General features: G+C 40.4%; 1 protein-coding gene across 4 annotated transcripts in view; it reads left to right on the forward strand.

The window, feature by feature from the left end:
* The window catches only part of FRAS1 (Fraser extracellular matrix complex subunit 1), a 453,697-nt gene that overhangs the window by 179,563 nt on the left and 246,390 nt on the right, over window positions 1-27,744 (forward strand). For all 4 annotated transcript variants that reach the window (XM_031664538.1, XM_031664536.1, XM_031664537.1 and 1 more), the window contains exons 7-14: window positions 292-375; window positions 2,117-2,218; window positions 2,513-2,704; window positions 7,419-7,508; window positions 10,193-10,228; window positions 11,621-11,768; window positions 13,201-13,344; window positions 15,197-15,331. In XM_031664538.1, coding sequence (XP_031520398.1) covers window positions 292-375; window positions 2,117-2,218; window positions 2,513-2,704; window positions 7,419-7,508; window positions 10,193-10,228; window positions 11,621-11,768; window positions 13,201-13,344; window positions 15,197-15,331 — 931 coding nt within the window. The remainder of the gene's footprint in view (window positions 1-291; window positions 376-2,116; window positions 2,219-2,512; window positions 2,705-7,418; window positions 7,509-10,192; window positions 10,229-11,620; window positions 11,769-13,200; window positions 13,345-15,196; window positions 15,332-27,744) is intronic.

Genomic DNA, 27,744 nt, shown 5'->3' on the forward strand with positions numbered 1-27,744 from the left:
GAACAGTGCCTGGAAGACACCAAGAACCATTATTATTGTTATTTGTGCTTTTCTTTGTTTTTAAAATAAGACAGGACTTGAGGCATATGCAAACTTCTTAAGGGCACCCTGACCTTGGAAGTGTTCATTCTTATTAGAGCCCCAGGTGACTAAGAAATGTTAAATGAGAGGCAAGTGCTGTTATAGATGCTTGGGGCGCATGATTTAGTTGGCTATGAATGAAATTTTCCTGCTGATGTGGATCTTATTAATATCACTTTGTGATGGATTGTTCCTGTTTTGGGTGTTAAGGATGAGACTGTAGTCCGAGTCCCTGGAAAATGTTGCCCGCAGTGCTCTGCACGATCCTGCTCTGCAGCTGGCCAAGTATATGAGGTAAGCTTTCATGCTCCCCTTGTAGGTGTTTTGACAATCTGTTCTCACACATCTGCCCTCCACCCACTCCAGCCACCATAAGTCGCCACCCTCATGTCTGACTCTGCCAGGATTAGTAACTCAGTACATAAACAGCTTTTCTCTTCTCTTCATAGAAAACGTGTATGAAAAAATTATGTTGAAGGGGATTATAAATATAAAGGAATGTGCTGGCAAGCAGCACCTGGTTCATGAACCTTGGTGAACTTACTGTTCACACATCTTGAAGGGGATAAAAAGGGCTATTATTGGTTACCGTCAGTTTACATTTAGCTTTGAGGCTCTGGGGATGTCTATCTGCTTTGGCTGGATTTTATGCATTGATATCCAGAAACAGTCTCTTCACACCCCTGCCATCTTACACTGGGGAAAACCCAGGAGTAGTAGAAGAGAGAGGGAAGGGAGGCGAGAGGCTGTTGGTGGTAGAACCTGCAAACTCAAAAGTACTATTGGGTAGCCTGGATAACTTTGTGCCTAACACGTAGTAGGCATCAAATAAAGATGAGTTTAAAAAATTGAGTGAATAGATGAATGAATGAGTGAATGTTCTGTCTTGGGAGTGCCTAACTGGTCCAGAAAAAGGTTACCTTACTCAAAAGCAAAGAACACATAAAAAATAAACTCAATTACTTCCCTTACTCACCCGCCACTCTAAAAAGGACTAAATAGAAATTAGGATGATAACTCTCAGTAGAAAATCTGAAAATAAGTATTAGGGGATGGGTGCCTCAAAAATACTAGACAGGTCACTTGGAATCTGAATGAAAATAACTAATTGGGGAGGATTTTTATATGTACTAGATCTGTGCTGCGTGACACAGTGGCCACATATGTGGCTTGCATTATATTTTTATTGGACAGGATTGTTAGACTAAGTTTTTCTTTGAAGAAACAGGCTTTATATCTGTAATGGCATTTTCAACTGCAAGGAACAGAAATCCCACTGTAAAAGTGGCTAAAATGCTAATATTAATTATGTCATCTAACACAAAGTCTAGAGGTAGGGTGGGGCAGCTGCAAGTTTATCAATTCAGGTCTCAATGATGCCTTCAAGGATCTAAGCTCTTTTGATCTTTCTACCTGCCACCCTTAACATGCTGGCATTTGCCCTTCATCTTGTCCCATCCCATCCCCAAGGAGACCTCCTCAGCCCTGGGCAGCTCATCCTCACACAGCTATTACTAAAGGTTGGTAGAAGAGAGGGGTGGGATTTTGTTTCATGTGGGAGGAGAATTTTTACTTTGACCTCCACCACTCTAGCAAATTTCCCCTGAGGTCCCCTCCGGTTGGACAGTGTCCAGGCCCTAGCTGCAAGGGAAGCTGGCAAAGTGAGTATATGGCAGTGAGGGCTGGGCCTCCTGGCAAAGCCAAGAGCTAAAGAATGCCATGGATGAGCCAGTCAACAAGGGCTTTCTGCTCATCTCAGTGTCCCAAGTCTCTATGTGCCTGGCACAGAATGGGCCCTCAACACACCTGTAGAATGAATATAGGTGAATGAAAATTAATCTAAAGTCTCCTTTGGACATTTATTGACTGTCTTCATAGAAGCTATTCCTATCTAAATGTTATCATTTCTCAAGAGTACATTCAATGTGGCTCAGCTTACAAATGTAATAAAAATCAGGTATCTTATGTGTCAGTGCTTCTGTTTGATGTATGGGACGTTTGATTTTCCACGTTCTTCTTTCTTGTCTTCATGCAGCATGGTGAGCAGTGGAGTGAAAATGCCTGCACCACGTGTATATGTGACCGAGGTGAGGTCAGGTGTCACAAGCAGGCCTGCCTGCCCCTGAGATGCGGAAAGGTATTTGAGAGTGTGTACCTTACTTGTCTAAGCTCTATTCTGGATCATTTAAGGAATGCACTTCTTATTCCCAGGGGAATCAAAAGTTGTATAATGTTTGCAAAGTTACATAAAGATATGAGAGCTCTGCTTCCTAGGAAGAAGGGTTGAGGTGCAAGGGATCCTGCCCATCGTGGATCGGGCCAGGGAAAGAGCCCTGTAGAGCTTTGGTATTTTGGGTCCTCCTGCCTCTGTTGGCTCGAGTGTTTCACTGTCTCCTGAGGACTGCCCCTCACCTTGCTCCCTGTGTCCTAGGGTCAGAGCAGGGCTCGGCGTCATGGGCAATGCTGTGAGGAATGTGTGTCTCCTGCTGGGAGCTGTTCCTATGATGGGGTTGTGCGGTACCAGGATGAAATGTGGAAGGGCTCGGCTTGTGAGTTCTGCATGTGTAATCATGGCCAAGTGACCTGCCAGACTGGAGAGTGTGCCAAAGTGGAGTGTGCCCAGGTAAGAAGCAGGGGCCTTTCCATTACGACTGTTGCAGCTCTTTCTAATGGGATAGTAAGGGGCCCTGCCTGTTCTTTACTTCTTGGCAGCAGCAGGGATGTCCACATTGACTTCTCACATTTCATAGGACCTTCTAGCATAAAGATTCCATGGTATAAAATGAATGTCACTGTTTGTTCAGACTAGCTCGGAACAGCCCCTTGGAGCTTTTAACTCTCAGTGCATCTGGTCAAATTGGAAGCCCTGAGCCAGAGATGTGAAAGGGAAGGACATGATATGGGACATTAGCCTATCAGACAGCGCAGCTGGATCTCATTGCTGATGGCGAGCCCAGTTCGTCCCGGCTGTGAAACAGGGTCCACAGGTGTGCTGGTGGCCGGGCTCTTGTTGTAGGCCTCACTGACAGCATTTAGCAGAATGAGAGGGGCCACTTCCATGGATCAGGAAAAAACATAACATGCTTTCTGTTTTTAAGAGAGCAAAGGGGACCTTATAAACAATTAACTCCATTGGCCTCTGTTAACCTCTGCTGTCTGCAGAATTTCTAGAAGCTTCTAACAAAGCAGCCTCTGTTTGGACTATAGATATACTGTATATTGGAGGGAAATGACTTTTTTTTTTTCTCTTTGAACTTGATTTTGACCCATTACAAAACAAATTGCTTTTAAAGTTGTCTCCTTCTTCCTCACCGCTCCCTTCCGCCCCACCAGTTTCCCTCTGGGCCATGGACTTGAGTCGATGAGGGAAATTAGAAATATCTGGAGGCCTGGGTTTCTGTGAAGGCATTTTTCTCTCTAGTTCTTCTCCCCTACTTCTCAGCTCCTCTTAACCCTGAGCCTAAGGAGGAACAACCTTTCAGACATGGCTGTCATTGGCAGGGTTATTTTTCAATTTGTCTCCTACTTGTAGGTCTTGACAGAGTTGAGACATATTTAGGTAAAGAGGGACTTGCTTTTTGCAGATTTATTTCCCCCCACATGCCTTTTCATTTCTTTTCTTCACATTAGGGGAGTCAGGGTGGTTGGATGAAGATGAGAAGAAAACCTAATCAGGGCCCTTTTTTGTTGTCTCTCTCGGGCTGAGGCTGGGCTTCCCTGCCTCGGCAGTCTGCCCCAAGGATCTCATTTCATTTTCTAAGGCCTTCGTTTATGTAACATCCTAGAATTTACGAAAAATGTGGGAGAGGAGATTCTGGTAGGGTGGGTCCTTTAACCGTCTAATTTCAGTGAGATCTGAACAAAGAGTCTCAGTCACAGAAAATTGTTTAGCCTGTATCCCCAGCATTTCTGCATTTCCACATGCCTGCCTGCTGCTGTCAGCTGTGACACCTGGCTATGGTGGCATGAGCCAGGCATTCTTGGCTATTCTTAGAGAATGTGAGGATTAGCTGCCAAAGTGGAGAGCACTTCAGTATTCCTCAAGTCACCCCATAACACTCTCTCATCCCTTTCTAGTTACTAGTCTTTTCTTTTATGAATTGAGGAGTTCTGATGCCTCGCCTGTTTCTCCAGATCTTTAACCAGCTAAATTGTTTTTTTCCATATTACTTCCATGTTTCCCAAGTTTTGTTTAAAGCCCTGAGTTCTAAACTAGAAACTCTGTCAGAAGTGAAATTTTAACCGACATTGAATCTGATGAAAAATATCACTTAGTCTTCTTTATATGCCATGTTTCTGTTGACCTTGTTAAATAAAGCCCGGATGTACTAATTTCCTAACTCCTGCTTAACTTGTATCACTGGTGATAAAAAGATGAATAAGGCACATTATGACCTTAAGAGTTTCCAGGCTTTTTAGGAAGTCAGATATGTAAGCAAAAATCATAGCATGGCACCAATGAAAATATGAGTTAAATATATTAGGAGCTCCTGGAGGAAATGACTATGTCTGCCAAGGGGCATAGTGGAAGTGCCCTGTTGATATTTTTATTCAGTTTTACCCCACTTTCTGCCTGTCTTCTTCTGTAAAATATCAAGGTCATTTTGATTTCTGATCTTGGATACCAAGGGTGGATTAAGTGTGAGTGCAATGCACTTCAAAAAGATACAGAGAAGTTAATTTTTAAAAGAAGAGGCAAAGGTGTGCAGCTTCACTGTTGTCTTCATGATCACATTGGTTATCAACGGCAGTGTTCTGAATATCTTTGAAATCAGCATACAGTTTTTGTTGTTAAAAAAGAAGAAAATGGCCTGGTCTTTGTCTTTGCTATATTCCACCAAATCTCTAAACATTGAAACATAAACAAATCAATGGTAGGCTAGCACAATATAATGATTTTCATATTTCTAGATTTGATGATGTCTTCGAACCTGAATTCAGGTGAAGAAGTCAAATTAGCTTTTAAAGAAAAGGACCTAGCATTCACATCTGAAGCATAAAATGGAACGGGAAAAATTGAAGCTTGGAGCAAAATGCATAGGAGAGGGTAGGCACATGGTAAATGCGAGCTGCCTTTCCCCGCTCCAGTGGAGGTAGGTTCCCTCAAAAGAGCGTTTCCTTTTCCGATGAGCAGGTTAGGCCAGTCTTAATCATTGGTCTGGTGGCTGTAGGTATGACTAGGTGGGGAAAGGGTAGATTTCTGTCTGGCCTATGCAACAGAACCCTCTTTAAAGGGAAAGAGTGTTTGTTTCTGAAAGCAATTTTACTCAAAAGCCCAATGCTAATTGGAGTGAACTCCCCACTGCAGTGAACTGATGTGGTTTGGGGCATTCAGGCTGCTTCTATAAATAGCAGATCTATCTGAAACCTCCCACCTCACCAAAACCGAATCCTTGTGCCCCAGGAGCAGTGCTTACTGTTACTTACAGTGGTGTTTGAAGGTGGAGAACAACCTTCCTGTTGCATAGGCCTTTCTGTTTCTATCCTTTCCCTACCTAGTCATACCTACATCCACCAGTCCAAAGACTGAGATTGGACTGACTAACCTGCTCATCAGGAAAAGGAAGCACTCTTTTGAGGGAATTTACCTCCAGGGGAGCCTGGCAAAGCAGCTCACATTTATGGAGTGCCTACCCTCTTCTGTGTATTTTGCTACAAGCTTTAATTTCCCTCCCACAATTTTTTCAATACCTGCCCCCGCCCCACCACCACCCCAGCCACTTTCTTTGCCTCATTTAGGTGATAGGGAGTCACTTTTTAGTTTTGTCTGTGTATATTTTAGTGGACACTCAAGAATCTCTCATGAGTTTCGTCTTTTACAGAAGTACGCATAGTCAGTCTTGTTTCAAAACATTGTTTTAAGTGACTTAGATTACATGCGTATCAACTCTTTTATATGCTTTGAAAGCAAATTTCGGTGTTTCTGTGTTATGCCTTCACTACCAACTGATTTGTCACGTTTCTGCAAAACAATTTATATGTAAATACATCTGCTCTCTGTAGTACCCACTGCTCCCTACTGGCCTCTGATTGACGTGAAATCTTGATGGACAGTAATCTATATAACTCCAAAATAATTATAATCATTTATGTATTTTTGTGTTTCTTCTAAACGTTTAGATTTTCTCTCAGTAAAATAACACATATTCATTCTAGAAAATTTTGAAGGCTCAAGAAAACTGGAAAAGAGACTTAAAAATCCATCTATAATGCTACCAAAGACATCCAGTGCATCCAGAGACAACCAGTGCTTTCATAATATTTGTCATTAGTACAGTGTTTTTAAACAAAATATCATTATGATTATTCTGTTTATGCAAATTTATATTATTCATTTTTCATTTAACATGGTTTCTACACTTTTAAATATAATACAGGCCCCAAATTAAATATTAAATATTTAGAGAAACATTACCATTCTTTAGAAAGTAGATATATCTTTCAAAAGTGAAAAGTGCTTTAAAGAATACTCTTTAGACTACAGATATTATATGTTAGTGTAGAATACTAACATATAGATCAGATGTTAGTGTATACACATGAAAAATTGGAAACAGAGATGGTGTTTTTAACATCAGATTTTCTGGGAGATGGGATTTCAGTGGAATTACACTTTCTAAATTAGAGAATTGCAAATTATTTACATTTTTACAGCAAGCATTTATTATTTTATAAAAAAATAAAAATTTTAAAATTATCAATACTGGGAAATGAAAATGATAAGACTTGGAAAGTTAAATATCCGCAAATATGGCAGGGTAGATAAATTAAGATTATTCCTCTTATAATTTTAAGAATAGTTTTGATATGAGTTGACTAGCAGTAAGGGTTTCAGAATATTGAGTAAAGTTTAGTTTTCTACTGCTTAATTTATGCCCAAGACTACATCTGTGCATAAAGGGATGCATCTGATTTTGTATTCAGGGAAAATTGGTGGTTTGATTTGAGCACTGTTCATGAAACTAAAGTCACAAATTGTATGTTTAAGGTACTGTGATCCTTTTCTGAAACTCATAACTTTCCTAGACTATAACATTAACCTTGGTCATCCTTCTTATTCACGTGAGCTCCTGGGCACAGGTAGAAAATTATGGAGGGATCAGAGCATAAGTATTCACCATAAAAGGAAAGAAAAGGCACATGGAGGAGTGTGCTGTGTGGTCTAGACTTTCCATAGGAAGACAGCACACGGGGAGATGAAACAGGAAGAGGGCCAGAGCCAACTGTGTGCCAGGGTTTCTCATTCCAGTCAGGGAACCCAACTGCTTCGCAATTTAGCCCTGCTACCTGGAGATGTTAATTTGATATATGTGCCACTGCAACTCTTATTTCTACAGGGTGAAGAATTAATTCACTTAGATGGAAAATGTTGTCCTGAATGCATTTCAAGGAATGGTTATTGTGTTTATGAAGGAAATGGAAAATTCGTGAGTATCAGGCTAATAACCAAAGATGATTTAAAATTAATTCAAAATTAATCTAATGAGGGGACATTACCTTCTTGTTTCTTTTACCCATGCCTTTGTTCAACAAATGTTATTGTGCACCTACTATGCACCAGGCTCTGGGGACACAGAAGGGAATACAACAGGCAGAGTTCCTGCTGTCTTGGTGGGGCATACTTTGTGGTATAGGGACACAGAAAACACACACACACACACACACCACACATACTACACGTCAGGTGCTGAGGAGCACTACGTAGAAGAATAAAGCAGTGCAAGTGGGCCAGACAGTAGCTGTGCAGGACGGTGGGATGTAGGGGGTGTGTTCCTTTATATAAAATGGCGAGGTTTCTCTTACAGAAAACTTTGAGCAGAGCCTGAAGGGAGGGAGCCAGGTAGATGTCTAGGAGGAAACATACCAGGAATAGGGATCAGGAAATGCACAGTCATTGAGATACAAGTGTGTTTGGCATGTTCAAGAATTTGGAGTCTGGTGGGAACTTAGTGAATGAGGGAGAAAGGCATTGGCCATGAGGTCTGGTAAGTAGCCTAGAGACCACAGTTCTTTACCCTGAGGCAGATGGGAGCTGTTGGGGAGTTTTGAGCAGAAGAGTGCTGGGCTCTCACTTAACTCATGAAAGGACCACTTTGGCTGCTGCATGGGTGAGTGACAGAAGGAAATGAAACTGGAGGTAGGCGATCTGGTTAGTGGGGTTTTGTAATGGTCCAGGCAAAGGGCAATGGTGGCTTGGCCTAGGCAAGAAGTGGTGCATTTGGTAAAAAGTGACCAGGCTCTAGATTTATTTTGCAGGTAGCAGTGACAAGGTTTTGTTTGATTACACGTGGGGTAAAACTCTATTTACTAAGGTTTTATTTTGCCCTCTGTCTGCACTTTTCTATTACCCAAAGGAAATACATTTATCTTAATCTTTTCAAATTTTCTGAATTTATGTAGCCCGTATTTTTCATGTTGGGTATTGGAATGTTGATAAATTCATTATGTTTTTTAAAATATGCCAGTTGGTCATAAAAACAACTGCTTCTTTGACCGGTCAGAATAGGATTACAATAGTACCCACTTATCACAGAATATGTGCCAAGGTCCCCAGTGGATGCTTGAAACTGTCAGTAGTACTGATCCTGACTGGCATCAATTGAAACACATTTCTGTTCATGTTTTCCACTGACAGTTAATGCCTTTTCCATCTTAACTAACCACTTATCACACACTATGGCTGTAACTTTTGCAGTTTGAGCTGCAACAGCAAAACTAGCACAAATTTGTTTTTACTTCTTCACAATTTCGTAGATAGATTTATTCTTACTTTAGACCTTAGCAACCTCAGCATAAATTTTTTTCTTTCGTTATTAAGTCAAGAACTTTCATCTCTTCACTTAAAGGAAGCACTTTGCAGCTTCTCTTTGGCATATCCAAGTTGCCAGCATCACTACTCTTGGACTTTGGGGCATTATTAAGTAAAATAAGAGTTACTTGAATATAAGCACTGTGATACTGAGATAGTGGCTCTGATAACCAAGATGGCTCCTGAGTAACAGGCGGTGGCATCTACAGCGTGGACATGCTGGACAAAGGAAGGACTCAGGTCCCAGGCAAGATGGAGCCAGACAACTTGAGATTTTCATCATACTACTTAGAATGACATGCAATTCAAATCTGATGAATTTTATATTTCTTGAATTTTCCATTTAGTATTTTCCCACCATAGTTGACCAGGGTTAACTGAAACTGCAGGAAGTGAAACCATGAATAAGGGGGAACTACTGTCTACAAATTAGGAATAAAGACTTTGACTGGTGAACTGATTCCTCCACACTTTTTTTTTTTCTTTTCTTTTTTTTTTTTCTGATTTGGGTAAATTACATCCGTCAACCTTCCAGTGTTTCTGTACATTCTGGGGAGGCAGTATTGTATAGTGTTAACAGCGCAGGCTCTAGGTTCAAATCTCTACTTTGCTGTGTACTGTGATCTTCGGCAAGTTACTGAATCCTCAGTGGAAACTAGTGATAACAATAGTACTTACCTCATGGGGCTGTAGAGATGTTATGTGTGAAGCACTTAGAACAGTGCTGTCTTGGCACGATTTTTAAAAAGCTGAAAACATCGGCATATTATTATTTTGCTGTTGGCGTTGTTTCCTAGTGATAGATCACACTTTAGTCATTCTCATTTCCTAAGAATTTAGGAGGTTTTAAAGCCTCCCTATAAATGTTGAATTTATATTTTCTCATAGTATCCATTTTCCTACTCATTTTTGGAGATAAATTAAACTCAGTGAAAGTAAAGAAAACGAAGTTATTTTAAATAAGTACAAATCTCCATCATGCTCTGGCACCATGCAAAATTCAAGAATTTGCCCTTGCAAGTTCAGGTTCCTTGACCATAAAGTCCTTAGTGTTGAGGGGAATTGAAACCAAGTACTCAGGCACAAAGTGAGAATTCAGAAGTATTTCCTAGGTGTGTTGTTTTCATCTCAGATTAGTATGCTTTTCTTGTTTTTGATAAGATAGATTTCATGTCTATTCATAACCAATAAATAAAGTTGCATGTTACTTGGGAAAAATGGATAACTCCTAATGAAAAAATAAATAGATCAGCCTAATAGTGTTTTTAGTGGCATAATAAAGACATTTCTCTTTGTTCCTAGATGTCCTCAAATGCTAGTGAAGTTAAACGTATTCCAGTAAGTATAGCTTTTTAACTTGTACATAGATCATTATAAAATTGTTTTATGTAATGATCTGCATGAAATATCATGGGGAAAACGTAGTACCTTAGTATTTTTAACAGTCACATTTGATGGCACTATGACCAGAAATTAAGGGTCTTAATGATAATTCAGACTTTGATGCATTGAACTTTTGCTCTTTTCTTTAGCCAATTGTTTTAGGCAGTTGATAATTAATACTTCTCTAACCACAAGCTCCTACATAGATTCTTTCCCTTGCTTGTGATATTTTTCTCTCCCTGATTTTTTTCTGGCCTAGAAAACTCAGTTTAACCATCGGTAGAGTTTTATGTACTGCAAAGTGCTGAAGAAAGAGCTTCTTGGGTTTGCAAGCATTCATTCCCCAAACAATCCCAAATTTGTTCTCTCCAGATTGTCTACAGGACAGTGTTATATGGTTTCTTTTAAAGGGAAAATGCAAGCGTTTAACACAGCATTCTTACAATAAAGGGTCTGATCTCGAGACGGGTCTGCTTTCAAATGGAAGAAAAGCACTTCTGCCTTCTCAAGATAGTATTGCTCAGTTTTGTAACATTTAATGTTCATTTTGCTAAATACCGTCACATTAATTGTTTGAGATGTTCAATGTCTGCTGACTTAATAAGCATTTTATAAAATTGTTACTTTAAAATCTGCTCTCCTGTTTTCTCCTGTTTCACCTCCCTCATCACCCCAATACTTTCTGGTAAGAAACTCTGTCTCTTTCCTGTAAGCAAAAATGAATTGTTCTTCACAATTCAATTTGGAATCTCTGCCGACTACTAATGTTTATTTTCGTAATTTGCTTGGATGAAAAGAGTATTTTAGTGTGTGAAAGCTTAGGGCACATCTACAGCCCATTAAAAGTAGGCCTGCAAAAGTTTTAATTTTTAGAATATAATGACTCAACTGTTAACTCTTACTGTGGTAACCATAAGGAAATTCAGGTTTTTAACTAAGTGTCTCACTGTTATTTTAAAGATTGTATTTAACTCACCTGCTAATCACTAGGTACATTGTAATCTCCTTTGATGTTTTTGGTGAAAGAGGTTGAGAAACAAGTTTTAAATGCCTTTTACATATTCTATTAGTCCTAGAATACTTTCACAGCTTATCTCTGAGTGTGCCTAAAATATTTCGGCTGATGCTCTACATTGAAATAAACCCATTATGAACAAAGAAAGATAAATTCTGTCTTTTTAAATTTAGGACTCTTTTGCTGTTGTTCTATTTCAGAGTTAGATTTGGCAGAGTACTGATTAGCTGCCTTCACTTTGTCCTTATGGAAATTGTAAGTTCTTCAGCAGCAAACTCTCTTCTGAATTACTGTACCCCGATGACAATGCTGTTCTTCACTTTTTTACGTAGGAGGGAGAGAAGTGGGAAGATGGCCCTTGCAAGGTGTGTGAGTGCCGAGGGGCTCAGGTAACTTGCTACAAGCCCTCTTGTCCACCATGTCCAGTGGGCACACTGGCCTTAGAGGTGAAGGGACGGTGCTGTCCAGACTGCACATCAGGTGAGTCCATGTCTCCTCTGTTTCTACTGAGATAGTTTTACTGCCAAAAAGCTCAGAGATTCTCTTCCCCAACCCCTTGCTTCTTTTTTGTTTAGTTAACCAATGGGTTTGTGTGTTTCTCCATAATTTTTCTAACAAATGATGCTAATTAATCTTTGTCCATGTAATTGCCAAACTCAACAGATTATGAGCATGGGACCTTGGGCAAGTCATTGACCCTCTTTAAGCCTCAATTTTCTTGTTGATAAAATATGCCTTATGTATCTTGCAAAATTATTGTGAAAATCAAACAACATGTTTGAAGACTTGTAAAGGTAAATCTGTCTTCTGTTGTTCAAAATATAAAAATAATTTCTCAAAGTTTATTATGGGTGTTCTTTGTTCTTAAGGTGAGCTATTAAACAGGTGGTTCCTTTTGGAGTTCTCAAATGGGTTTTTAAAGTTTACAGACTCATTAATTTTTTCCAAAAGATAATTTTGTCTACTTGTTCTGCAATTTTGCTTTCAAATCACCTGGGGTTGAATTAGTTCCAGTTAATAATTGTTGGCAGGCACTGGAGTTGCTCTGGTTGAGTAGTAATTTGCCTATAAGCTTAGTCTCTTTTGGAGAAGTGGCATTTTCTTCCATTCATATTTCATAATTAATTATTTTCATTCACAGGCCATAATTTTCATATTGGCAGTTGCTCTTGTTGCACTCAACTTATTTTGGCTAATTGCAGTGTTTTTCTGGAGAGTTTATCAAGGAAAAAGCAAAGCCACTTTATGGCTTAATTATGTTACCTTCACCAAAGGGCTCTCTGGGCTTTCCAAAACAAACATTTAGCATATTATTATGCACTATATATACCGAAAATCAGGTCCTTGACAACTTCAAAACCTGAAAAAAGAAGTCCCTTGCTGATAATTACCACTAAATTCAGTGATAACCCTAATTACTGAAAATGAGATTTGAAATTTTGGAGAAAAAGAAGAAAATGAGCTGCATTTTTCTGAGATAAAAATAACTATTTTTAAACATTGTAGGTTTTATGTCTGAACTGTTTGTACATGTCGAAGCTTAAGAAGAACATCGGAGGTATCATAAATTATTGAATCTGTTTAAATCATACATTATGGAAGTAGTCATTCCTGTTTCTTGAAGTATTCCAGCGGGTAGAGGCTGTTCTTCTAGTATCTTCATGTTGGGACTATGGGAGACAGTGATGAATTTCAGACAAGGAAAACTTCCTTGCAATCTCGCATTGAAATGCTTTTTTTTTTTTTTTTTTTTTTTGCTATTTAGGAGGCTTTTTCATATCTAAGTCCCACAGTTTTCTGTTCTTCATGTTCTATGTAATGCTGCATACCTTGTAGATGCTTTTCTGAAGGATGTAAGAGAAATAATAGATGGAGTTCACTGAGTTCTCCCCTTCTTTGTGCTTGATTTCAGTTCATTGCCATCCAGAGTGTTTGACATGCTCTCACTATCCAGACCACTGTGACCTCTGCCAAGATCCCACCAAGTTACTGCAGAATGGACGGTGTGTGCACAGCTGTGGGCTGGGTTTTTACCAAGCTGGCAGTCTCTGTTTAGGTATGGCTCTGAGTGGACAAGCCAGAGGTGGTGGTGTGTGGGAGGCAGACTCATCAAAGATTGTGATTCTTAAACTGAGGCTCAATATTGTCAAGGAGGGGGTCATGCATGCAGCATGTTTTTGAGATGCACAATGTCTAAAAACCTCTAGAAGGTAGTAATGTCATCTATAGGTTACTTGCCCTCTCTACCTGCAGGTCTCTTTTTCTGCCATTTTATAGGTATTTTGGTGCTTATTGGAAGACAGGTGATGTAGAGGTTGTTAGGTAGTCATAGTTGAATTTTTTTATTTTTGAAGACTTTCAAGGATAGTAATATCATCAGGATACCTGGGCTCATTTCTTAAAGTACTCAATCCAGGATAGAAACTTAGAATTGACATAGACCTTCAAGATCATTTACTACAGCTTTCTAATTTTGCAAATGGGGAACTTGTGGGTCAGAGAAATTAACCAACTTGCTCATATCAAACAGATAGTAATAGAGCTTATCTCTTATGGGCTACCAGAGGATCCAGAATGGGTTTATGTGCATTTCTGAGAAGGAGACCTTACTTGGGAGAGTTGACTTGGTTGATGTCAGATGTCAGATCTGTTACGATTCCCTTATTTCTGACTTGTGATGTTAATTATCCATTTAAGAGTGTGTAATTATGCCAGGTGTGGTGGCGCATGCCTGTAGTCCCAGCTACTTGGGATGCTGAGGCAGGAGAATCTCTTGAACCCGGGAAGTGGAGGTTGCAGTGAGCCAAGATTGCACCACTGCACTCCAGCCTGGGCAACAGAGTGAGACTCCGTCTCAAAAGAAAAGAAAAAAAAAAAAGTGTGTAGGTTTATACCTGATTGTGAATATTTAACCTCTCTCTGCTTCCATATTCTTTTTATTATTATTATTATTATTTGAGATGGAGTCTCACTCTGTCACCCAGGCTGGAGTGCAGTGGCATGATCTCAGCTCACGGCAACCTCCACCTCCCGGGTTCAAGTGATTCTCCCTGCCTCAGCCTCCTGAGTAGCTGGGATTACAGGCATCTGCCACCACACCCGGCTAATTTTTGTATTTTTAGTATAGACAGGATTTCGCCATCTTGGCCAGGCTGGTCTCAAACTCCTGGACTCAAGTGATCCACCCACCTATGTCTCCCAAAGTGCTGGGATTACAGGTGTGAGCCACTGCACCTGGTATCTTCCACATTCTTATCTATAAAGTGAGGGTAATTCCAGTACCTTCCTCAGAGGGTGGTTATAAGGACCAGGTGTTTTAATACATGTTAAGTGCCTAGACTGATGTCTAGGATACAGCCAAGGATTAATAAGAGTTAGCCGCTTTTATTATTTTTGTAATTATTCACTCCTCCATACTTTCTTTCCTAATTCATATAATCTTCAACCTTTTTGAAAGTTACTTATATCTCTTTCATACAGTATTGGTGGAAAGGGGGCAAGAGATCTTGCTAAAAAGTTGAGTGACAAAGATATCGGGGGCTACTGGATAAGAGGAAAAGAACACAGACTCCTCAGCCAAACTGCCTGGTTTCAAATGCCAGCATGTGACCATGAGCAAGTTGTTTAATCTCTCTGAGTCTGTTCCTACTCTGTAAAGTTGGGATTAATAATATCTACCTCCCAGGGTTGTTGTGAGAATTAAATGAATTCATATATGTAAAGCACTCAAACAGTGGCTGACATGAACTGTGTGCTATACAGATGATGGCTGTTAAAATTATTTGTCTGCATTTTCTGTTTGGGACCTGGAGCCTCAACATTGGGCTGTGTAAGCACTGGCATGGGGGTGGTGTCTTTCAGCTAATCAAATGATCCCTTTCTCTTTCTTCAACATTATCTGGAATCAGCCTGCCAGCCCCAGTGCTCCACGTGTACCAGTGGGCTGGAGTGCTCATCCTGCCAGCCTCCCTTGCTGATGCGACACGGGCAGTGTGTGTCTACCTGTGGGGACGGCTTCTACCAAGATCACCATTCCTGTGCAGGTAATCTCTGGCTGGATCACAGCTGGGCCAACTCCCAAGACAGCTCCCCAATCCTGACCCCACCAAGTGATCTGGGGCCACCAGGAGCTGTAAGCACTTTTTCCAATACGAGAAGAAACTCTGAACAAGACTTCTGATGGGATGAGGAGAACAGTGTATTAGAGGAATGATACATGTTGAGATGTTGTTTTAATAATCTTATTAGGTTATTAGGTTCTTATCAATATGATTTAGTGGACTTATATGCCTACTTTTGTTTTATATTTTTAACTGAGATCTAGTTGAAATTCTTAATATCATAATAGTCTCTTGAAGTAGGAGTAGTCATAATATAACTTAATTTGTTTATACTTGGCCATTTTTTCAATAGAGTTTATAATTATAAGTTTAAAGAGTAAATGTATAAGTAATTTTTTAAATGCAGAAATGGAAGATGGGGGTTGTATTAGTCTGTTTTCACATTGCCATGTAGAACTACCTGAGACTGGATAATTTGTGAAGAAAAGAGGTTTCATTGACTCACAGTTCTGCATGACTGGAGAGGCCTCCGGAAACTTACAATCATGGCAGAAGGCAAAGGGGAAACAAGACACGTCTTACACGGTGTCAGGAGAGAGAGAGAGAGAGAATGAAGAGGGAAGTGCCACTTTTAAACCATCAGATCTCATGAGAACTCACTCACTGTCACGAGAACAGCATAGGGGAAACCGCCCCCATGATCCAATCACCTCCCACCAGGTCCCTCCCTCAACACATGGGGATTACAATTTGACATAAGATTTGAGTCAGGATACAGAGCCAAACCATATCATGGTTAATGGTGAAAACAAAGACAAGGGGCAGAGATACGAGTTTGTCTTCAGGAGAACAGATAATTAGATGTGCCCAGAAACTAAGGCAGGGTGTGTGGTGGCAGGGAAATCTGAAAAGGCAGATGGACCAGGGGAAGGTCTTGGATGTCATGCAAGGGAGCTGTGATAGCTACTGTCTGCAGCTAAACGTAAGGGTGGATCAGTGATGAGAATCAGAAGGTGGGCCAATTTGAGGGGCAGCTGATATACTCCTCTCTTTCACACCCTTGGTTAGATTTTCAGGAAAATCATTTGCAGGTAAATGATTGAGGTTAAAAAGGCTAAGTTCATGGTATTAATCAGATGTGCAGGCTAAATGAGTACTCGGGCCATGTGCAGGTCCTATGTGGAGGAGGCTGACAGTCCTCTCCATTCCAGTTCATGGTCAGAAGCAGAACTCATGGGGTTGTGGAAACCATGTTGAAAGGAAACACTAATTCTGTTTATGCCACAGTGATATGAGTGTAGCAGGGCCTGTTTTGTGATCAGTCATGTTGTAGAGTATGGAAGGCAGAATAGCTTCTGAGTTTGACTTGGAGGCTCTTTGATGTCTATAAGAATATCTCCTACATGTCTATATCCTCAGCATCAAGGGCTACACAGAGTTCTCAGCATTGTTGAACAAGTGTATGATGAATGAATGAATGAGAATACTACCACTTGGTGGTCCTTCAAAGACCAGTGTTTCAATAGAAGTCTCAGCCATAAAGGAGAAAAGAACCCTTAGTGTTTATAGCTTATCATGTTCTGTTTACCTGTTACTTTAACACAGGTTAAAAGTGGGCACATGCAAATACCTTTATAAGTGTCTAATGGTTGGGCAATTTAGGTAAACTGCTGAAATTTTAATTTGATGAAATTACTGAATGCCTTTACTCCTTTCTTTTATCCCATCAAAGAGATCTCCTGCTAGCACTCGTGATGGATTTGCCTTTAAAAGGGAATTAATTTCCCCTAGATTTTACTCCTTCCTCTGTGCCACCTCCATCCCCTGAAATACGCACATACCACATACATATGACTTTTTTTGGGGGGAGGGCATTTTCCTTTCTTCCAGGCCCATTGTTTTAATTGGTGATGCTAATGCTAGTTTAGGGCATTTTGAAATGGGTAGTATTTCATTTGATTACTGGTTTACATAGCTCACTGCTTCACATTCCATCCACATATCCACACACAAATGCCTCTAGTAGAAAGTTGCTGGGAAAATTTGTTCATGCTCCCTCCAGGGAATTAAACCAATTTGCTTTAGTTCAGGCTGGTTGCATTTTTATGCATAAAATAAGGAGAAAAAAAAAAAAAACCAGAGCCAAAGGAGAGAGAGAGGATCTTAAAAATTAAAGCTAAAGTTGTGATCAATTTTCATATACAGTCTTGGCACTAAGATCATCTTTCTAGATAAGCTTTCTCAGCTTTGGAATTTTTTGCAATATTCATGCTTGTACCACTTTTGGTGACTTTTCACCACTGACCTTGGAAGTCAGTCACTCAGCTGCTGCTCTTCCAATACGTGCTAAACTTTCCAAAAAGAAGCCTGCCGTTTTGCGGTAACAACAGGTTTTTCTGGATTGATTCCTTTTGGCAGGGTCATTTATGTGATGATTGGGAAGTTGCCACTTTATTGGCTCATCAAAACCCAAAGAAACTGGGTGCTGTGCTGAGGAAACTAATGACCAGAAATCACCTGATTAATATTCATGTTCACTATGTTGAATAAAGGGCAAAGTGGAAAAAAAGTAGCAGATAAACATGGCTCTTCAACAAAAGAGTACAAGCAGGTAAACCAGAGGGAGTAAAGGAAAACACTTAGTCCTGCCTGAGAACCTTACCCATAAGGACCCTTATCATTTTCTCTTTTCCCTTGAGTTTAGGGGTATATGTACAAGCACACACATGCATATAAACACGTGTGCATATATTAATACTATTGTTACATATTTTGCATGATTAAACTGAATAATGTTGGCCACACGATGCACTCCATACCAGTCCCTGCTTCATTTCCCCTGCCTTCACAACTCCAGAGTTTGATGCTTTGACCACTATACATTAAGGCTTAGCACTAGCCAGTTTTTATACGAACCTAAACCGGAGACAGATGTAGGTTGCCTTTTTTCACAGCAGGTAGGGCCCTAGAGTGATCACCCTGTTAGTACCCAAAGCTCACATTTTAGTTCTGGCACTCAGACTTCTGCTTTAACCTCTATGTGTCCTTTACCAACAGCTGGATCTGATTAACACCCCCTCTTGCCCATCCTACCCCACTCTTCTTGACTCTGTAGTCCTAGCACTGGGCTTGTACTTTGGTTCCTGCTGCTTGCCCTGCTCTGACCCATTTCCAGGAATTAATAGCCCACCGCTTAATTACCTGGAGACTGATGGGCAGGCTTTATCCAGGTATGGATGCTCCTTGCTCCCCCTCCCCACCTTCCCCACCACAATACTTGACCTGGCACTCTTCCTGCCTGGCTCTTTGGCATCACTTGCCTTGGATTTACTCTATTCCCTCTACCAGGACAGTGGTTCCATTGACTCATCTTAAAAACTCAGGTATTAAATCTAAACTGGATCCAGGTGGAACTCTCCAGGTCCTGAGAACATTCTTCCTTGTTTGTCTTGCCCCTCTTTTCAATCAGTCTCTGTTCCACTCTGGTGGGACCACTGAACTGTGCACACAAATCTTAGATATGAGAGTCCATAAGAATTTTACCAACAACACGCACCATGTAAGATTATGTGAAAATGAGTAGCTCGTAAGATTACGTGAAAATGAGTAACTCATAAGGTTGTAAGCTTTGAAAAGAGAAAGAGTAGGATTTAGACAATTTTTTATATGTATATCAATGTTTTGTTTGTCTATTTAAAACTTATTTTATTCACAAAAGCCTGAGGATAGAGCCATGTGTACCTCAGGGCAAATGCTGCGTTCATTCTGCAGGTGCAGATGTCATGGGGAGCCTGGCCCAGTGTTTAAAAGCTTGGACCTGGAAGCTAAACCACCTGGTTTCTTTTTTTCTTTCTTTCTTTCTTTCTTTTTTTTTTTTTTTTTTGAGAGGGAGTCTCGCTCTTTCATCCAGGCTGGAGTACAGTGGCACAATCTCAGCTCACTGCAACCTCCGCCTCCCAGGTTCAAGCAATTCTCCTGCCTCCTGAGTAGCTGGTATTACAGGTGCTCACCACCATGCCTGGCTAATTTTTGTATTTTAGTAGAAACGGGGTTTCACCATATTGGCCAGGCTGGTCTCGAACTCCTGACCTCAAGTGATCTGCCTGCCTTGGCCTCCAAAAGTGCTGGGATTACAGGTGTGAACCACCACGCCCGGCCTCTTTTTTGTTTGTTTGAATTGGCTTATGATTTCTATTATTTATTACCCTTTTTTTTTTAAAGACAGAGTTTTGCTCTTATCACGATCTTGGCTCAATGCAATCTCTGCCTCCTGGATTCAAGCAATTCCCCTGCCTCAGCCTTCCAAGTACCTGGGATTACAGACATGTGCCACCATGCCCGGCTAATTTTGTATTTTTAGTAGAGATAGGGTTTCACCATGTTGGCCAGGCTGGTCCCAAACTCCTGACCTCAGGTGATCCGCCTGCCTTGGCCTCCCAAAGTGCTGGGATTATAGGCTTGAACCGCCGCACCCAGCCGAAACCACCTGGTTTCTAATCTTGCCTCTGTCACTTACCTATTCTTTAACTCCAAGCTTCAATTGCCTTCTGGGTAAAACAGGAACGTAATATCTGCCACATTGTACTGCCATGAAGATTGAATGAGTAAATTCACATACTCCATTTAGGGCAGCAGTCCCCAACCCTTTTGGCACGAGGGACTGGTTTCATGGAAGACAACTTTTCCATGGACCGGGGAGCTGGGGGTGGCTTCGGGATGAAACTGTTCCAGCTCAGATCATCAGTCATTAGTTAGATTCTCATAAGCAGCTGCAACTTAGATCCCTCACATAGGCAATTAACAACAGGGTTCACATTCGCTCCTATGAGGCAGAGCTTGGTGACAATGCTTGCTCACCCGCTGCTTGCCTCCTGTTGTGTGGCCCAGTTCCTCACAGGCCACAGACTGAAACTGATCTGTGCTGGGGGGTCGGGAACCCCTGGTTTAGAAGATGGTTCCTGGTGTCTAGAAAGCCTTTCATATAAGTTTAGAGACTTGGGTTCTGCTTTCCATTGTCCTTCTTCCTTGTTCCTTTTATCTCATTTCCCCTTTCATTCTTTTTTGACCATTGTTCTAGGTCCTGAGTACATGAAGCATGTAAAGTAAATAAGATTCACTCTTTGCCTATAGTGAGCTCACAGTCCAGGCAGGTTAGTTGCTGCTCGTGGAGATGTAAAATAAAACAAAACAAACAAAAACAAAAAACCAAAAGCCTTTGAAGTTTATTCTATATCGGAGTGCCGTATGTTCTCAGATTTTGAGATGTAGAGAAGCAAGCAACTGAACATTTTACAGGATTATAAGGGATAGGATTATTTTGAATGGCAACTCTACCACTTGCTGCAAGAGGGCTCTGGCAAGCCATTTAACCTCTCTGAGCTTCAATTTTTTCAACTGCAAAATGGGGATGATATTATCTACTTTAAACCATTATTATGAAGGTTAGAAAAGCTGTTTGAAATGTGTAAATACATTATGCCTGGCCTTAGTATGTGGACAATAAAAGGCAGCTATTGATATTATTGAAACCATTCCTTTATTTTTCAACCTATAGAGATAAAAAAAACAAATAGCTTACATTAAGCAAGAAGAGTGTTCTGCCATTAATGTCTCATCTAAAATAAAATCTGCTTTTATGTGTTATGGAGAAGTAAATATATAGAGAACAGTATACTGTATTCTTTACAATAAATTAAAATCCCTTTTTCTTTAAAAAGGAAAAACAATTTTCTTTAAGTGCTCAGATTAAATAATGAGAATCTATGATTATTTATTTCTTAGCCAATATTGTGACATATTTAAAGGAAAAGTTTATAATAAAAAAACCTATAACATTTACATCTAGGATGTTGACCTAGTTGACATTTAAAAGCTATGGCCTGAGCAGAGGACCTTCTCAAGTTAATTATTTTTTGGAACTATGGTTGACTGGAGCAGCCAGTCATTTGCAGAAATGAAGCACTGACCCTGCACAGCCAGGTCCAAAGCAGTGGAGGTTTAATGGGTCTTGGTGTTGTGTTCCAACACATGACTTATCCCAGCCCAGCTGTGTACTGGGTGGACCTCTTGACAATGGCACCTATGAAACTACTGTTCTGAAAGCCAGCAGCCCTCCTCGCAAGACAGGGGCCCTCCTTGCTCTGTTGGGATGGTCATTGCCAAGGTGGTGTCACCTCCATAGCCCTTGCAACATATCCCAGGATTGGAGGATCAGTCTCAGTTTCATTGCCGGGTCACATACTCAGTTTAGGGGCCCTGCATGTTTCTACCACTGCCTTCACTCATTTTGTTCTACTCTTTACATCCTATGCATTGTTCAGAACTTCTTTGGCATTCTACAGCAATTATGGTCTCTTACTAAACTGCTGACTTTCTCGTAAAGGTGACTTATTTCTTCAAGTGGTACCTCCTGTCTCTCCCATTCTGTTCATGCATAAATATTGGTGGAGCCTCTTCTGTGTACCAGGCCCTGTCCCAGACACCAGAGATACAGAGTGAAGCAGGTAGACAACTTCCCTCTAGTTAAGGAACTTAACTTCCTCAATGGGAGGAGAGTGCCTCTAAACAAATAAACAAGATAATTTTAAATACTTAGATAGTATCGTTACATGAAATTATTGTTATCGGTGCTATAAAGATACTTTACAAGGGAATATGATAGGAAATGATCAGTCATTGGGCAGGGACATGTCGTATACTTCTGAATTTCACATGGTGCTAAGTATATCTATGGCCCTTTGGAATAATTTTTGATAGAAAAAATGTGATAGACCATTGCATGGAGAGGAATGAACAGAAATGTACAGGCATGACTAAACTTTGGCTTACATATGACCTATCTTCCAGTTGGCTTCTACTAGTTGCTCCTTGTCCTCAATTTCTGGCTAGTTGTGGCCTCAGGAAAATTACAGACTCTCTATTTTTCTCACTCCTCTTTTTCTTCTCTTTTCCTCATGTTTAACATAGTTGTGTGCTTTATCAGAGTTGGGAAGGTAACTCATAAAATAAACTGTCTTCAAAACTTGGGTCGTGTCCATGGAGTATTTCAGGCCATTCAGAAGGGAAGACAATAGGATTGCCTTCTTAGAATGTAAGTTGTTTTTGAGTAAGCAAGACCCAGTGAGGCAGGTGACAACAGTGTTCCGAGGCCCCTCTCTCTTTGGATATTATATTCATGTACAGAATAAACGGAGAGAAGAGGGAAAACAGCTGGTGGTGTTGTGTCTGGGACCTGAGCTTTGGCAGGAAGCTGGCTGTGTTTGGCATTCGTCTTTGCCACTTCTAGACCTTTGCTGTGTATGCCAGAAGACAAATGACAGAACAAAAGTATCACATACCAGCAGAGAAAGCCTGCCACAGATGCCACAGAGGTTATCTTTCAGACAGATCCCATTCTTCCTGACAAATCTGAACCCCAAACTATTTCAGCTATGGATTACAAACTAGTGACAAGTCTTCCGGCTTTCTGCCCAGTTTGGAAGGCTCTCAGTTATTTTAGCGAGACTGTATGGCATACATTCTTTCTCTTCTCCATTCCCCACCCAAGCGCTGTCCCTGTTCTGCCCTCCCCTGCTTCTATGCTGCCCACAGAGCTAACAGCACCTCCCTGTTAGTGCTGCTGAGATCTGAGCAGCTGTGTTAGTACAGCCAGGAGGTCTGAGAACTGCCCCCATCAAAAGGTTGTTTTGGTTGGCGGTCCCGCCTTTGGCTCTTCAATTTCAGAAGACATCACTGGAGTAGACAATAGGCATTTAATTAACAGGGGCCACTGGGTGTAGGATTTGGGAGAGAACACAGGGAGTCCTAGCAGCTGTGGGTTTTCAGTGGTCACAGAGGATGAGTAGAAGCTGAGAAGCTGGTGGTTGTGAAAACCCTTGGATTATACCTGTGTTATTGATTCAGGAATATAGGTAGAGGGGCAGGAGATAGAAGAGATAACTTTACGAGATACTGCTGATGAGCTGAATGTCTGGCTTTGTCCTCTGACTTATGAACCAATGAAAAGTCCATGTGGACCTGCCAAAGCCTTCATTGGCTGGGATGTAATTTCCTTTGGTTCAAGTTCTGTGTCTACCAAAGACCCTGCTAAAAATTCAAATATGTTACCCCAGACAGGTAAATCACAGCTGTATCACAATCATGCTTAATACGTTAACAAGCTATTTACCTAGCATGTACCTTAGGGAAAAGGACTACAGCTTTCCTCCCTCCACCATTAGGAAAATTACTAAAATTCCCCCCAAGTACCAAACGAATTTATGTTTATTCCAAAAAGTAATAAAAGTCAATAAAATACAAAGTATAATAAAAAGTCAGCTAAAATTCCTAACTCAAACTCCCCCAAATCACTACTGTTAGTATTTTGGTATATGTCTTCCAAATTTATAAAGATATCTTTCTGTGTGTCTATACGCATACACTTTTTTTTTCCAAAACTAAAATTGTACTCTATTTACAGTTTTATTGCTTGCTTTCTTTATGTTATTACTTATCCTTCTACAACATCTTTTTAAAGCTGTTGTATAATTTTCCATCTCTGGCTATGCAATCATTCATTTAGCCAATCCTCTGTGGTTTGATATTTGTTCCTAATTTTTTAAATTATATGTAACCATGATGCAAACATTTTTAGTAGAAATTGTGGTAAATATTTTTGAATCAATTTTTAGATATGTGACTGCTGAGTCCAAAGGTTTATGTATGGTTTTTAAGCTTTTTGACACGGATTAACATATTACACTCTTTTAAGAAAGTTACACTGATTTGTACTCCTACCAGAAATGTATAAGGTTGCCTACTTGCCAGCACTCCAGTCGACACTAGGTATTACAAGCCTTCTTAAATTGTCAATTTGATTGATGTAAAATGAAATATTGTTGAATTTTTTCTTTTACGTGTTTTTGGGGTTCTTATGAAGCATGTGGAGTTAATCATGCTCGTCAGTTGATGGCCCATTTTCACCATTGGTCTGAGCCAAGCTATTCTCTTGCTTATTTGTCTGCCTATCCATCTGCCTGTCTGTTCCTTTTGTTATCATGCCCTATTCCCATTCCCCTTCTTCCCAGCTCCCCTTTTAAATAACTACACTAATGTGATTTAGTGTGTACTTTTTGTATGCCTATGCTTTTATTGTTTTGTATGCCTGGGTAGATATTTCCTTCGTTTTTTGTTTGTTTTGCTTTGTTTTGTTTTTGAGATGGAGACTCACTCTGTCACCCAGGCTGGAGTACAGTGGCGTGATCTTGGCTCACTATAACCTCCACCTCCCAGGTTCTAACGATTCTCCTGTCTCAGCCTTCTGAGTAGCTGGGACTACAGGCGTGTGCCACCACACCTGGCTAATTTGATTTTTGTGTATTTTTAGTAGAGACAGGATTTCACCATGTTGGCCAGGCTGGTCTTGAACTCCTGACCTCGAGTGATCTGCCCGCGTTGGCCTCCCAAACTGCTGGGATTACAGACACGAGCCACCACACTCGACCAGATATTTCCTTCTTTCTTGACTTTTTTTTTTTTTTCTCACTAAGCACTGTTTCTAGGATGTATACATGTTATTAGGTGGTGCAAAAGTAATTGCAGTTTAAAAATATAATGTGCATGTCTCATCCAGTGCATCTAGTTGCTGCTCTCCTGTTTGGTTTGCGTATCTCCCGCTTTTGATGATGCTGAAGATTTTTTTTTTTTACGTGTTCGTACTTTTTTCTATTATGAAGTTCCTCAAGTACTTATGAGTTTTCAGAATATGTGGAGACCAGACATTCCCATTGTAAAGCCTTCAATTGGCAAAGGAAGGCAGTAGCGGGCAGAGGCCCGGTCTGGGAAGGGACAGAATATTGGAGTAAAAGGATCAAAAATTGTGATGGCTCAGATTTCTTTGGAACTTCTTTTAAATTAGCCTGGAGTTTCAGCATCTCAGGCAACGAGCCTTGGCCTCTTGTGGGGCTGTGATTGGGGAAGGGGAAGGAGTCTTTCAGGCATCAGGGCCTCACTAAGGTATTTCCAGTCACTTTCAAAGAGCTTTGGCGGTTGTTTTGTAGAGGTTGCAAGGAAAGAGCTTCTAAGTGTGAAGCCCCTGGGAGAGGCTGGAGCTCCTTCATACAGCTGCTGGCCGAATCCCTGCAGGCTATAATTCTTCCCTTCCCTTCCCTTCCTTTCTAAGTGAGCCAACCTTTCCTGTAGTCTTTTCCATCCTTCCCCCTTCTGTCTTGTGTTGACCTTTAATTTTCTCTCTTTAAAATTACTTTGCTTTTGACAGCAGTTGAGACAAAATGCAGATCCCCCCATGCCATTCATATGATCACACACAACATTCTTTGCTTTTCCAAACTTGTCATCTCTCCATGTCCTCGTGAATTAGGTACAACAAATATTATTATTTCCGCTTTACAGATTAGGAAACCAAGGAACAGTGAAGTTGAGTTCAAGACAGAAACAATTTGTCATCCAGCAAGAGCTTCTTATTGAAAATTTACCCTCCTGATAATACTTCAAACCTTGGCGAGTACTACCTAGTCATTGTGAGATCAGAATGAAAGCTGGCAGTTGCCGCAAACTGGATAAGAAACAGAATGAAGGAATTTGATTTGCGTATATCACACCTGCTTGTGCCTGAAGTTTGGGCTTTTTCTGTGCAGTTGTGAGGAAAAACATCTTGGCAGTTTGAAAATCTGAACTGCAGCCTCACTGATGAATCTCAGAGGAACTACAGATCAATTGTGCTAATTCTCTGGAAACTTACTCCAGACGGTCACAGAAAAGAGCACACAGGTGTCTGTATCCACTGCTCTGGGTCTGGGAAGGCTTTGTGGAAAATAAGGTGATTATAGGAAGTGCTTTTAATGTTTCCCTGGAAAAGGGCTGCATTTTATTCTTAGAGAGGTATAGCTTAAAATTATTTTAAAGCAATCTTCTATTTCAAAAGTATCAGATACTAAAAGAGGTGTGCTATTTTTAGAGTAGGGTTTCAGTAAAGAATTGCAAAAAGAAAAGTAATTTGCTCCTTTTCATTTTTGGAATGAATTGCTGAAGAAGCCCACACATGTCTGGTTATGCTTCAGAAAAGTCAGGACCTTACCAAATAAATTATCTGCTGCCTGTGAGATAAAAAGATAGCTTTCTCTTATTCACCCTCTTTTAAAATTTATTGCCACAATATTCACAATATGTAATTCAAACTCTGTGTGATCTGAAATGTATCACTAAGAGAAATTATGGTGAAAAGTCAGGGAGTGACCTCTTATTTTTTTTATTTATTTATTTATTTATTTTTTTATTTATTTATTTTTAATTTATTTATTATTATTATACTGTAAGTTGTAGGGTACATGTGCATAACGTGCAGGTTTGTTACATATGTATACTTGTGCCTTGTTGGTGTGCTGCACCCATCACCTCGTCATTTACATCAGGTATAACTCCCAATGCAATCCCTCCCCCCTCCCCCCTCCCCATGATAGGCCCCGGTGTGTGATGTTCCCCTTCCCGAGTCCAAGTGATCTCATTGTTCAGTTCCCACCTATGAGTGAGAACATGCGGTGTTTGGTTTTCTGTTCTTGTGATAGTTTGCTAAGAATGATGGATTCCAGCTGCATCCATGTCCCTACAAAGGACACAAACTCATCCTTTTTTATGGCTGCATAGTATTCCATGGTGTATATGTGCCACATTTTCTTAATCCAATCTGTCACTGATGGACATTTGGGTTGATTCCAAGTCTTTGCTATTGTGAATAGTGCTGCAATAAACATACGTGTGCATGTGTCTTTAGAGCAGCATAATTTATAATCCTTTGGGTATATACCCAGTAATGGGATGGCTGGGTCATATGGTACATCTAGTTCTAGATCCTTGAGGAATCGCCATACTGTTTTCCATAATGGTTGAACTAGTTTACAATCCCACCAACAGTGTAAAAGCGTTCCTATTTCTCCACATCCTCTCCAGCACCTGTTGTTTCCTGACTTTTTAATGATCGCCATTCTAACTGGTGTGAGATGGTATCTCATTGTGGTTTTGATTTGCATTTCTCTGATGGCCAGTGATGATGAGCATTTTTTCATATGTCTGTTGGCTGTATGAATGTCCTCTTTTGAGAAATGTCTGTTCATATCCTTTGCCCACTTTTTGATGGGGTTGTTTGTTTTTTTCTTGTAAATTTGTTGGAGTTCTTTGTAGGTTCTGGATATTAGCCCTTTGTCAGATGAGTAGATTGCAAAAATTTTCTCCCATTCTGTAGGTTGCCTGTTCACTCTGATGGTAGTTTCTTTTGCTGTGCAGAAGCTCTTTAGTTTAATGAGATCCCATTTGTCAATTTTGGCTTTTGCTGCCGTTGCTTTTGGTGTTTTAGACATGAAGTCTTTGCCCATGCCTATGTCCTGAATGGTACTACCTAGGTT

Source organism: Papio anubis, chromosome 3, assembly GCF_008728515.1.
Source record: "Papio anubis isolate 15944 chromosome 3, Panubis1.0, whole genome shotgun sequence".
In the NCBI taxonomy this organism is placed as follows: domain Eukaryota; kingdom Metazoa; phylum Chordata; class Mammalia; order Primates; family Cercopithecidae; genus Papio; species Papio anubis.